The sequence below is a fragment of the Anoplopoma fimbria genome, chromosome 13 (assembly GCF_027596085.1).
Source record: "Anoplopoma fimbria isolate UVic2021 breed Golden Eagle Sablefish chromosome 13, Afim_UVic_2022, whole genome shotgun sequence".
NCBI classification, from domain to species: Eukaryota; Metazoa; Chordata; class Actinopteri; order Perciformes; family Anoplopomatidae; genus Anoplopoma; species Anoplopoma fimbria.
This window is the reverse complement of record NC_072461.1, coordinates 7,515,080-7,528,155: the sequence shown is the minus strand read 5'-3', so window position 1 is coordinate 7,528,155 and position 13,076 is coordinate 7,515,080. Positions and strand designations below refer to the sequence as shown.

The 13,076-nt window shown below is 39.4% G+C and overlaps 1 protein-coding gene across 2 annotated transcripts in view; it reads right to left on the bottom strand.

Moving 5' to 3' along the window:
* The window catches only part of dock8 (dedicator of cytokinesis 8), a 51,550-nt gene that overhangs the window by 17,797 nt on the left and 20,677 nt on the right, over window positions 1-13,076 (bottom strand). Inside the window, exons 9-29 of one of the 2 annotated variants that reach the window (XM_054611742.1) lie at window positions 10,684-10,833; window positions 10,357-10,437; window positions 10,000-10,162; window positions 9,768-9,904; window positions 9,434-9,527; window positions 8,760-8,922; window positions 7,914-8,031; window positions 7,418-7,488; window positions 7,041-7,185; window positions 6,660-6,761; window positions 6,392-6,487; window positions 5,885-6,119; window positions 5,248-5,412; window positions 4,928-5,103; window positions 4,226-4,318; window positions 3,209-3,304; window positions 2,596-2,745; window positions 2,193-2,306; window positions 1,921-2,076; window positions 1,303-1,442; window positions 860-1,023 (exon numbers count right to left, since the gene is read on the bottom strand). In XM_054611742.1, coding sequence (XP_054467717.1) covers window positions 860-1,023; window positions 1,303-1,442; window positions 1,921-2,076; window positions 2,193-2,306; window positions 2,596-2,745; window positions 3,209-3,304; window positions 4,226-4,318; window positions 4,928-5,103; window positions 5,248-5,412; window positions 5,885-6,119; window positions 6,392-6,487; window positions 6,660-6,761; window positions 7,041-7,185; window positions 7,418-7,488; window positions 7,914-8,031; window positions 8,760-8,922; window positions 9,434-9,527; window positions 9,768-9,904; window positions 10,000-10,162; window positions 10,357-10,437; window positions 10,684-10,833 — 2,809 coding nt within the window. The remainder of the gene's footprint in view (window positions 1-859; window positions 1,024-1,302; window positions 1,443-1,920; window positions 2,077-2,192; window positions 2,307-2,595; window positions 2,746-3,208; window positions 3,305-4,225; window positions 4,319-4,927; window positions 5,104-5,247; window positions 5,413-5,884; window positions 6,120-6,391; window positions 6,488-6,659; window positions 6,762-7,040; window positions 7,186-7,417; window positions 7,489-7,913; window positions 8,032-8,759; window positions 8,923-9,433; window positions 9,528-9,767; window positions 9,905-9,999; window positions 10,163-10,356; window positions 10,438-10,683; window positions 10,834-13,076) is intronic. The other variant, XM_054611744.1, reaches the window with a different exon arrangement.

Below are 13,076 nucleotides of genomic sequence, written 5' to 3'. Positions count from 1 at the left end.
CAGTCACAAAATGAAGGAACCCCTGATTGGCAAGTGATGAAAACAAATCCTAATCCTTTCTCTAAGGGACATAAATTAGTTTCTCTTTGTTTTTTCTCCTGTGAAAAAAAGGTTTTGCCGATAATTGTTCCTAGTTACTTTTCTTGTTTCTTCATCTTTGAAACAGTGTAGTAAAAAGTTTTGGTAGGTGATTTGTATTTTGTCAGATAATCTTAAGTGTTTGTAGTCCGTAGTGATACTCTTCTCAGCCACAATAGGCTGACATACACCACAACCCCATGTTCTAAATAGGACTAAAAGCATTCATGGTTTCTTCCGGGGAGTTTTAATTTCTCCATGCACTCTAAAAACTAGATTCATGTATTATGTGTTAGCATGTAAAATAAAACTATCCTGGAAAAAAACATGAATGTTTTTGGACCTATTTAGAACATCTGGCAATGGTGCACTTCTGCCTCTTGTGGCCAAAATGATTATTTTTTTCTCACTTTCCTCTCAGGGCTTCTTTACAGAACAGTGAGTAAGACACCTTGATATGAGAGAAATCTGATAAACTAAGTTTAAGTGGCAAAAGACCAATTCCATAATGTCTATAATTTAAATACAATAGTGGCAGCAAGTTGACCACCTCACCAACTCCTAAGAGTCGGTGAGTTTGTAAACAACTAAGCGCACAATATTGTGGTCTTATTGTTGCAAAATGCACTTTTTGTCTGTTAATCAACCATCAATAACTATATATATGTACTATAAATGTCCAAGCATGAAATTTCTTTATGGATTAACAAGGACTTCACCGTTGAATTCAATGAGCCTGTATGCAATGTATCTCAGAGCGCTTGTGTGTTTGTGTATGTACCAGTGAAGTCCAGATAGTTGGTGGAGTCAATAATAATCCCCACCAGGGAGAGGTAGAGGGCAGCCATCTTGGCTCTGACCTCAGGTTTAGTACAGCGCTGGTCGAGATCATGGGAACACAAAAGGCTGTAGATGGCATTGATGGCCTTTCTCTGGACTTTTCCCCTGTGAACAAAACGTTTCATTGAATCCACCAATGACATTACAAGTATATATATGATACAAGTACTTACAGAGGTTTCAAACATTCTTTGGCACATTTGGATGTTGTTTTATTTATTATAACGTGTCCACATCAAATTAATTATTCAGAATGTGTGTGGGAAAACAAGATGTTTATAAGTGTGACTATGTGATTTTCTTTAATTTGTGCCTTGAAAGAAATCAGATAGAATAGCTTTGTAATAAGGAAGTAAAGACTTGAAGGTGTCTATGTTTCAATACCCCTCTGACTCCATGTCCAGGGCGGCACTGAGCTCTGTGAGCAGCAGACCGGTGAGGTAGTGCTGCTGCTTGAATTCCTGAGAAAGCTCAAACAGCCCCAGGATCCTCTGCTGCTCCTGGAAACTACACGAGCTGGAGCTCTGAATGGAGAGATGAAATGAAGCAGTGACAGACACGATGAGAGGCGCAGGACAGAATGTGGGTAAGATTTTTCCTTAATGCAAAGTAAAGTACTTCTTTAACAGCTCTCTTTAAACTTAATCCCATTTAATCTCATCTGCTCCATTTAATGACTCCCTGCACTCCCCTTTTCAATTCTCCTTTTATTTGTATTTTCCTAGATGTTTCTCTTAAATAGCAAATGTAAAAGCATGAAGGCACAAACATTTACACTGCTCACTTATTGCAGCCATGACGTTAATCCTCATCCAAACCAAGGGTCTAAGGATATGCTTACAGATTGATATATTGTTGGTTAGGGCCATGTAAATAAACTTAACCTGCCACAAATTTCACTTTATCCAATTGTTGTTTTTACTGTCAGTGATAAAACAATCGTCTGAATGCCTGAATTACAAATTCACGTAAGTGCACATTTTGACTGACAAGTGGGCAGACCTGTGAGGAGATGGATGGACAAGGTGAGGCAGGAGCAGAGGCAGGGCTGCTGAAGAAGAGGCTCAGGTTGAGGTAGTGCTCATGACTGCACAGGATTCGCAGGAACTCCAGACGCATGCTGATCAATGTTGGCATTGACACACTCTTAGCTGACATCTAGAAGGGAAATAGGGCAAAACAAATAATACAATAAGACTCATAATATAGACTCTTTCAGAATCAAACAAATTAATTTCCTGAATCATGTATTTAAGGACACATTATTATTCTACCTGGTTGCAGTAGTTTTTCACCAGCTGAAAGACAAATCCTCGGTCCATGAGAGACAGCAGGTCATAGAGGAAGAAGGCCAGGCTGATGTTGACTTTCTCCGCTTGCTCTACTTCCTAAAACAACAACAATCAACCAACTGTAAGCTGCACTGAACGGATCTTGCCAAGCATGTAGCAGTGAAAGCTGAGCTTTTGATATCACAGAGGCAAATACAATTAGCACTTCTAGCTCCCTGTTGTTTGTAGGACACTAGCAACATGTGAACTGAGGCTGAAACGGCTTCTACCAAAAGCCCAGGAGAACAGAAGGAACACAGATTCAGTGAAGAGTTTAATACTCGTCTGACTGACTGAAATATTGATGAGCAAAATGTATTGACATCAGCATCATCACATTCCTCACCTTTTGCTGTTTGACAAGAATGGTCCCAATCTCAGCAGTCACCACGGAGACAATGGTGGTGATGTCATCTTTAAACCGGTCAGAGAAGCGGCTCCTCCGGGGGACATTGTGCTTGTCGAAATGAGACACATGCTGAGCCATGCTTTTCACCTGTTAGAGAAAGCACACATCAGCACACGCATAACAAATGTGAATCATCAGAAACAAAAAGAGGGAAAACCATGGAAATACATGGTAATTGAAAGCAAGAGTTATGAATTGAAGTGAGCATTTATTGAAGAAAGAAACATAAAGTGAAATGAACTGAAGTGATGAGAGTGATTGTGAGTGATGATACACTTCCAAAACTCCAAAAGAGTGATAAATTGTCAAGCGACTTGATAAATTACTGACTAGAGTGATTTAAAAAATGCCTTTTTGTTTCCACACAATTAACCCATCATTTATCTTTTAAGGTGAGTGGTCACGAAGTCATGTATTGTTTGGTGGGAGTAATTTTTATTGCTTCGTCCATTTCTTATTAACACCCTAAGCAGTCTATACTTGTTCTCTAAGAGCTGTGTGTCGATCAAAGAAACACCCTCTGTAAATTCTTTTAAAAAAGCACACTGACCAGCAGCTCACAGAAGAACCAGGCATGTTTGTATACGTTCTCTCTGCAGACCCCAGTGCTGACGACCATCTGCAGGGCCAACTCCTCATGAAACTGCTGCAAGACAGAAAACACAAAAACTGAAGTGATAAACAGCCTCCCTTTGGTAGCAAATGGAAAAAAAGCATTAAATAGAGCATCTGCAAGTATTATACTGAATATCAATATGAATAAAATGTGAAATCCTGGTTGAGCTTTGAACAGTAGAAAACGTTAAACCATAATCCACCACAATATTGGTGTTCCCAGTGTGACACTCCCACCATGTGGTAACCAGAGGGAACTGGAACGTCATATTAAACTGTGCAGTGGGATGTTTAAGGTCTGAGTGTTATACATGCATAATCCGAACAGTAAGTAGTAGAACTCTTTAACATGACCGGTTATGCTATGGATATCATTATTAAATAAATTATTTCAAGGTCAATATAGTGTCTCCACATTGTGAATGAATGGTATGATTTTAAAACAGCAATTATTTAAGCACTTCAGCCTTAAACCATCCTAGAATTCAACATATTACCATATTCAACTACAACCATAAAATATTTAATTAGAAGAAAAGCATGTGTCAATCTAAATCATATATCTGAACTCAAACACCACCAGTTCTCTGCTATAACTTGGCTATATTAGACAACAGAAGGGATGTTTTATGCTTTATTAATAACTAAATTAAACATTAAATTCACTTAGAGTTAAACTGACTAATGCTTCATGTCATGGCATTCTTTGCCTTTATCTCCTCTGTACTTTTATTATATCAGGACATCTCACTGTTCATCACTGATAACATATTGTTGTCTAAATTTGAATATGTCTCAGTTGGATAAAATATATTAATTGATATTTAATAATGTCTAATCAATATGCAAATGTCTGCAACAAGTTGCTCAAAACTTTAATGATGAACCAGCAGTGTATCATCTTACATGCAATGACAGTGAGAAAAAGTTAAAGAAAGGAGAACTTTTTCACCTTTCTGTTGGAGGGCCTGGTGCTTCCTGTGGAGTTCTGGTGGTTGTTTAAGTCCACAATGGTGGACATGCGGCTGCCAGGGTTGTTGTGGCCCTGGAGACAGAAACACAAAGGTTCCGTCACATTGAACGTGATGGATGCATTCATTAGAGTGGGCGTCTAGTGGCCTATTAGAATACCTAATGTACTGTGGGGATGAATAGCAAATGACATGTTTTGTGTGTATGTGCAAGCATGCTGGGATATTTACATACTGCACTCTGTGTGTGTGTGTGTGTGTGTGTGTGTGTGTGTGTGTGTGTGTGTGTGTGTGTGTGTGTGTGTGTGTGTGTGTGTGTGTGTGTGTGTGTGTGTGTGTGTGTGTGTGTCCATGTGTGTGCACAGTTTTCAAATAAATAAAATCGTTCATTGGCCAGGTGAAATATGGAGTCAGTGACATTTTTTTAAAATGCTGTAACAATTGTTTTTAATCACATGCTTTTTAAGTAAATGCAAATGTCCCTTTATGTGTACATGGATATTACTATTGATTATAATGATTATTTAGCAGTCTTTTTCAGCAGATTTCCAAAACTGAGCTTACTTCATCTGACACTCAAAACTTTTCTTTGAATTCACTGTAAATCACGGTTCTGTAAGGGGGGGAGGGGGTTCTTTTACAGAAAGATTTTAGGATATTTGGTTTGGGGAAACTCTCTGTACCTTGGAAGAGAGGATGTTTTTGACCTCAGCATCCTCAGCAGAGGTGTGTGGAGCGGGGATGTCAGGGTTGCTGCTGCTGCGGATTCTGGAATGGAGAAGCATAGAGCCGACTGTGGCTGCTGTGGCCCGACCCATGGTGCTGTAACGGCTTTCTGCAGATGGTATAGCCCCTGAATCTGAACACAGGTTTACGGACACACAAAAAAGATCACTTCTTCATTCTTAAAATAATCACAGGAATAATAATATATTATAATATAATCAAAGGAAAAGACACAGAAAGTAAGCAAGTTAATATTTATAGATCATTATGTCAGTACCTGCATTCTGCATGTCTCGAGGGGGATCAGGCAGACGAAACACCCAGTAAAGGTAGGTCGCCAAGAGGCTGTTTCTACCCTGCTGGTCCCTGATCAGCTCCTGACTGTTATGAAGACTGTTGACAATGGACACCACTGATTCGAAGGCTATCTGGGCCAGATTGGCTGTAGGACACAGACAAAAACATGCACCAGAATAGGGTTAGGCCTATGATATCCAAAATATTATCAATAAAAATTAAACTCTATCCATCCTTGTTTTTAAAAAACTAATGATATTAACCTGTGCATTACAGTCAATAAGGGTTAAAGTATTTATCAACAGAAAGTTAATCAAAAGAAAATGTATCTTTAACAATCTTGATCTATTTTTCTCATTAAATTCAGAAGACTTTAAACATTTACATTTTCAGTATGCAAATCTGTAGCACAGTAGAATTTCATTATTGATTAATCTCTTCATTATTTAGCCAATAAAATAAAAAATAAAAAAATGCTGAAAAATCCCATTAAGGGTCAAAGTTTTTGACAATTTTAGATGTCTCAAAACAGAGAAAAGCAGCTAATCTTCACATTGTAGAAGCTGGAGCAAGGGACTGTCTATCGTCCTTGCTTGATAAATAAGCTAACTCCTCACCAGTCTGGCCAGCAATGACCATGGGCTGCATGATGAGGGTGAAGAGTTTATCCAGCACCAGATGGAGGAAGAGTACCAGAGGCTCTAAACTGGAGGAGGACAGTGAGATGATGCTGAGCTTCAGCTCATGCTCCAGCTTGTTCTCTGGAATCTTCTCCTCCCTGACCCGCAGTGGGAATGTAGCTCCACCCTCCAGAGCATGACAGAGGGTGAAGAAACGCTCCAGGTGGTTGTCCTGGTACAGAAAAGAGATGATTTGTTACAGTGCGATACTTAAGGGAAGCAGAGCAATAAGAAGTGACACAGGAACAATAACAGAAACAGAGAAACAAGTTTAAAAAGACAGTACGTCCGTCATACCTCAAGGTGGATACCTTACTACAACATTATGGTCACTTGTTGTGTTATGTATATGTGTGCAGTGATGTTTAGACTAGTTGTGGGCATGACAGACTAAAAGAGAAAGAGAGGGTAAGCAAAAAAGACATTTGTGGTTTTACTACACACCTGTGTGTGTACAGATGACACTGCCTGGACCTCGAGGTTGAAAAGTCCTTTGTGATTCTCCATCCACTTGACCGGAGGAGTCTGGGGAGGAAGTTTCTACACAATAGAGAGACAGGAAATATAACTGTGTGTACTGTCTTCCATGTCTGTGTTCAGTCTTTAATATGTTCAAAGCATTTACATACCGTAGCATGATATGGACATGCAGAAGGTATGCCTAAAATGTAAACATAAATGTAAAATATATATATATAATAGATGTGTTTACCTCGGGCGTGTGCAGTGAATAGTTGACAGGTAGACGCTCCAAGACAATGGGCAGACAGAACTGACCAGTCTGTAGTCGATCATTATTCACTATGGGCAGCCACTAGATAAGAAAAAAAAGTGAAAAATTAGTATGTTAGCTCTGTGCACTTTAACATCTAAAGTTAACATATATTTATTATTAAATGAATTCATATGCTGCAGCATCTTGTTTAATTTGTAGGTCTGTGTTTTAACAAGTCTCTAGACATGTAATCCGTGTTGTACAGGATGTTATTAGGCAGATCAGTACTTCAAGGTCAATGCTAATATAAGTATGCTTGCACTTTTTTTTGTGTGTTTATTTAGAAATATGGTCGGGTAGTAAAGTACAAAATCTCACAGAGTATCCAATGAGCGTCTCACAGCTGCCACTTTGGTTCTGTTTCTGCTGGCAGCTGATGTGGTAGAAGGTGAACAGCAAGTGATGTCTCTCTGTAAGACGAGCTGGAAGAGCCAGCTTCACTTCCTCATAGAAGTCGGGGGACCTGAAGATAAAAATCAAAATAAATAGAGAGTAATAGAGGAGGACAAACAGAAGAAAGGAGGAATGGGTGAGGATGGAGGGGGTGAGATGAGAGAACAGGGGAAACCACAAGCCAGAGTGTGAGAGAGAAAGTCAGGAAGAGACACTATGACAGAGTTAAATAGACAAAATATTAATATTACAAAAAGAAGCAATCACAAATAGTATAATGTGCCTCAATAATGTGTACTTGCTTGTTATGGTAGGTAACAGAGGTGTAGACTTCCTGTAAAAATTCAGGGCCACTTGATTTCCCAAAAATGACCTGAGAATGGACAGGGGGAGGAAACACAAATTAAAGGTATAAGATAAACTTTTGAATACATATTTGCACAAAAAGAGGACTGTGGATTTTGTTCCATATCACTTGAATTGAAAGCACATTAGGAGGGCATCTCATAATAGTCAGTATGAAAAAGAGGAATAATTACAGCAAGTGGAACTTTTCTCAATGTTTATATGGAGACCAGACTACTGTTTTTAGACTGACTGTTTTTGACAAATGTTCCTTTCTAGAGGGATGATACATCTGAAAGTGGTATTTGTTGGGTGTTAACTTCAGTGTATGTATTTATTTGTGTTATACTAATTAAATTAAAAAATGCACACAATTTCATGATCAAATCCAGTGGAACTATCAGGACAAATCAATGCCACTGTTAGATCACAGATTAAAAAAAGCACACTTACAGGCAGAGAGCAGGCTGGGTCCTCTCCGCTCATAAACTGCATTTTGATGGTGATGTTTTTTGCTGATGTAAACCTGTTGACAAAGTTTAGCCTCTGGGGGTAGATATAGAGCAGGTTCCTAAATTGACACAGAGAGAGAAAAAGTGCCAAGAAGACTTCCTGTTTAATGAATACATGAAAAAAACATGCAATGCCCTTCAAAATATAAAATAAAGCAGTTCAAATATACATCACTAGATGGCACCATCTCTGCAGCAACATCTTGGTCATAACAAAAGTCCAGAAAACCAGTAATTCACTGCGACCTGTGGTTTTTATACAACACTGTAATCTGTTGAAACCTGGAATACAGGAAAATACAGCAGATTCCTCTGAACAAATGCTCAGAGAAGGTCAGCATTTATTTACCAGGCAGGGAACTTGTTCACACAAGACGTGACTTATCTTTCGTTACAAGCAAAAGCATTTAGGAAGTGAGTGTTGTTGTCTCACACAGGCTGCCTCCTTATAGTTGCCACTAGAAGACAATTTCACAGGTAGCCTGGATGGAAAGGCCTAAAAATAGATGCAACACTAGAAAGAGCAAAGCGTTGTCAGCTCTTGGGTGATGAGTACAGCATGACTGTTCATGTTGCCTCTGGTATTTCAGACTCTCAATGAGAGGAAACAAACCTGTTTACACCTCAAGCTAAGAATCATCTGTTTTTCAAAACCTTGTTTGTATTTCATCCTGTTGAAGTGAAGGTTTTGCGTAAGCAGTTTCACTTCACTCGGACAAAGAAAACGATTAAACGTATAAACATTTTGATGAGAAAAATGTAAGACAAATTTCCTTCCTTTCCCCACCTGTAAATGTTGTGGGGGACATACACCTCACTGGATGGGAACTCCAACACTTCTCTGATTGGCCGAATGTTCTTCTCAGCCACAGGTATCAGAGGGATGAGCTCAGTGGACAAACATGCCAGAGGCGTGTCGTGGATCGGGGACATGTCCAGTTTTATGGAACCTGGAAGACACACAAGTCAATTTCTGCATGTGCCATATGATGTCACTTCATGCCCATTTAATTCTTTGCATAATCAATACACAAAGAAGACAGACACTGATAAAAAAAATCAAACAAAACTATTAAAGAATAGTTTTACATTTTGGGGAAGTCTGCTTATGAGCTTTCTTGCTGAGAGTAAGTATAGAAGAGCAATAGCGAACTCATGGCGGTGTGTTCAGTATGAAGCTAAAGGCAGCAGCTGGTTAGCTTAGCATAGCATAAAGACCAGTGACACTGGGAAACAGCAAGCCTGTCTCTGGCCAAAGGTAATAAAGTCTTTGTGCTAAGCTAACCGGCTGCTGGCTGTAGCTCCATATTCAACAGACGGACATGAGACTGGTTTGAATCCTCCTAACTATCTGCAAGACAGCAAATAAACCTAATTCCCATAGTGTAGAAGCATTCCCTCAATTTATAATATGAAATACAAATGTCAGAGTGAGTGTTTAGATGTGATGAGAGAGATGACCTGATATTGTCTTGACTCTCCTCTGTGGAGTGGAGGTTTTCTTGATCTCAGACAAGAACTTGAGAAAATCCTCATCACTCAAACGATCTCCCTCCTGACACACACACAAACGCACACGCACACACAGGCCAAAAAAGAAAAACACATTAAATGCACACATCCATAAATATTATTTAACAGTGCATTCATTATGTTAGAAACATATACTAAACCCAAATTAATGTCATGTTTGATCAAAGAATGAGACCAGTCCGACCACAAGCGTGTCTGTGTGTTACACTAAGTTGTATCTCAAGGAAATAATAGTCTCCTTGTGTGTGGGTAGCTGTCCAACCTGTTTGAAGATGGTGCTGATAGTAATGGTGGCAGGTTTGAAGGCAGACACGTTACAAAACTGATCATCAATGGTATTGAAACGTTCAGAATTCCTCCTGGGAAGCTGTGCCCTCCGGTCAATGCTGCTGGATTTACCTGTAAAAATAAATATGCACCAGTCTATGAACCATCTATGGAAATGCACACAAATGTCATCACATTCATTAGGACAGACAGACACAAGCACACACCTCCCTTTAGGCTGTCAGAGTCAGTGACGTCGCGGTCTATCGTAGCAGTGGAGATGACCTCCATGATATTAACAGTTGCCCAGGCGAATGGCATGCGATAGCGACCAAGCCTCTGGCAGAACGTCTCCGCCTGACCTCGCAGCTTCTCAAGCTTGTCCTTGTTCTGAAAGACCAAAAGAAAAGTTATAGTTATTTTTTATTTTTTTTAAATGAAGACGGTAAAAAATGCCTTTAACTCCAGGAACATAGTATAATAACAGTAGATGTTTCCATGATGACGTTAAAAGATGAAATCTGCAATATTTTGATTGAGGTTCAACTGTTTAATGACAAATAATAATTGCTCTGCCCCATTACCTTTGCAGAGTCACATTCCCTCAGGGTCATGTAGGGGTCAGCACATTCACTGATCTCTCCCTGCTGGAGAACCTTTTCAATCTATAAAACATACATGAAGAATATGAGCCATTAGAGAAGCTAAGAATAATCACACTCCAAAAATAATACATATATTGAAGAGCAAGAGACACAAAGGCAGCATATAACTGAATTACAGGGTATATAAAACCAATCTGGAAGTAGGATTACCTATAAAAAGCCAGGAGGAAAATTGCAGAACTCTTTTACTTCTGCTACATACTGTTGTTAGGATTTATTCATAAGTGCTATTGATTCCATTATTACCTTGATGACCAGGTAGATATCTGGGGAAGGGTAGGTGATAGAGAAGATTGCAGATCTGGCCAGGGTTGACTGGTCCATGTGTGGAGTGTGAGGTTTTAAGAAGTTTTTTAACTGTTCTGAGTTCAGATCGAAGTAGAAGTTCTCTGATATCTGGAGGGAAACACAGGTGAAAAGTTTAACTTTTCAGAGAGAGAGATAGGTCTATTCACCACATTAATACTTTGGTTGATAAAATATTTTACTGACATCATATTCAGGGAATAAAAAAATGCATGTCACTCTGAGGCACAATGTTTTCCAAAATAAAGATTCAGAAAAAGCTCCAGGAAACTGGTGTCATGCTAACCTAAGACTGATTCTGGATCCAGTTCAGTCAGCTCCACCGTTCCTCTACTTGCCTTCCTTTTTTTTCCTTTTTTTTATTAATACATTACTTATTGACAACAAAAATCCATAAAATGGGATTCAAATATTGCATGAATACATCATCCATTTCTTTACCATATAATAATAGATAATCAAATCTGGCCTACGGGGCTTTACGTAGTCTTTTACTCGCCTTCCTAGTGACCTCGGGCTAGGAACAAAGCCATATGTCCTGGTCTGGCCTGTCCTGGTGTGTATCATATGATCCTTTTCACTGGAAAGCCAACAAACACTCTCCTTCATTCTGCTTGTCCCATAGGACCTCCGTTATACTGACCACACCAAAGAAGACTGCTAGGTCAGCCAAACCTGCCCCAGTGGTAAACTGGAATCTTGAAAACAGTAACTGTGATCAGGTTTTAGACTGTGCAAAGTATTCTAGGTTTTATATCTGATTTTTTTTTAATAGTGGTCTGACAAGCCAGAAAGCCAAACTCCACAGTAGAGTGACGGAAATGACCCCGGTCACGTCAACATGAGGCACACTTACCACATGAGTGAGAGTTCTCAAACGCCTGCTGTGGAGGAGTCCACCTCGTACTGACACAGGACTTCTCGGAATCACAGAAATGGCTTCTCAATAATCAAAGCCAGCTGACTTGAATAGCATATCTTGCCTCATATTCTCATGAAACAGAACAAAGTGCAAATGTTCACATTGTTACGTGACATTTTCTAAAGTGGCACACTTACGACCACCCCAGTGTTGCTATATTTGCTACTGCGTGGCAAAATGTTACCCTTCTTTTTTCTAAAAAAAATTTAGGACAGAGATCAGCGCCTTTTTTTAACCACAAACATTCTCCAAAGCAGCTCCATGAGTCTGCAGTTATTCTGCCCTCTGCGGTTGCTGCGTAAGTGAGTAAGAAATGTCTTGTCAACCAAACAACAGAGAGATTGAAAGACGTAGCGAACTGATTGCAGAGTATCTACTGCATATATGAACAAAAACACTGTGGTCCAGCAAAACTAGGCTTGTCTGGTCTTGTAGTAGAATAACAGGAAGAAGAGTACTAATGCCTGCAGTTAACCTGGAAAGAAGCTGACATTTCTCAACTCTTTTTACTGTGATGACACATTTGTCTGTTTGTCTACTCTAGAGCATTTGTCTGTTTTTATCCATCAATCTGATATCATAAGTAGGCCCCCTGGTTTGGTCAAATCCTGTGTCTGTCCTTTGGCTGATGGACAGAGAGGCATGATTATCAACTAAAGTATTATATGGAATTATATGAACATCTGCTGCATATTACACAGATGTGAAACAACAAAAATGACTGAACAAAAAAAAACAGGCAAACAGAGACAGAGCAGCACAATCCCCATGGGATACAGAGACAAAAGTAAGGACACGCAGGGAAAAAGAGAGAAAAAAAGGCAAAGATGAAAATCAAATATTACACTCTTGAGGAGACAAAAAAAATACTGTATACTGAAGAGAGTTGGAAAAAGGCAGAAAGCAAAAGAATGAGGGGTTCAGGGATAAATGGGTCAGTAGCAAATGCTTCACAGTTCCACTGCATTTAAAACTAAGTGATAAAACAAGCCTGGCAGTTTCTCCTTCACTCAGACAGAGACACATTTCATAGCTCTTTAACAGTCTGGATCTGTCTTTGCTCAATGTAATAGGCAGGATGCTGTAAAGACCTCTACAAGGACACACTTCTGTTTAACATGTGATCAAATTATGCATCTTAACTGAATGACAATGTAACACTTCAGCTCTGATCTTATGCACTGACATTTCTGGAAAACAGAAGTGAAAATATTCATGACCAGTGCTCCCTTTGACATAAAAGACAACATTTTCCACACAGTGGAAAGCTTGTTCTGCTTGTGTTGTCCACAGACCGGCTTATATGAAGTCCATTTTCAAAAATATGGGGCATTCAATTGCACTATCTCACTCTGAGGACCATCTTACAGCCGTCCATCCTGCAGACAAGCTAGAAACCAGCTGGGCAGCG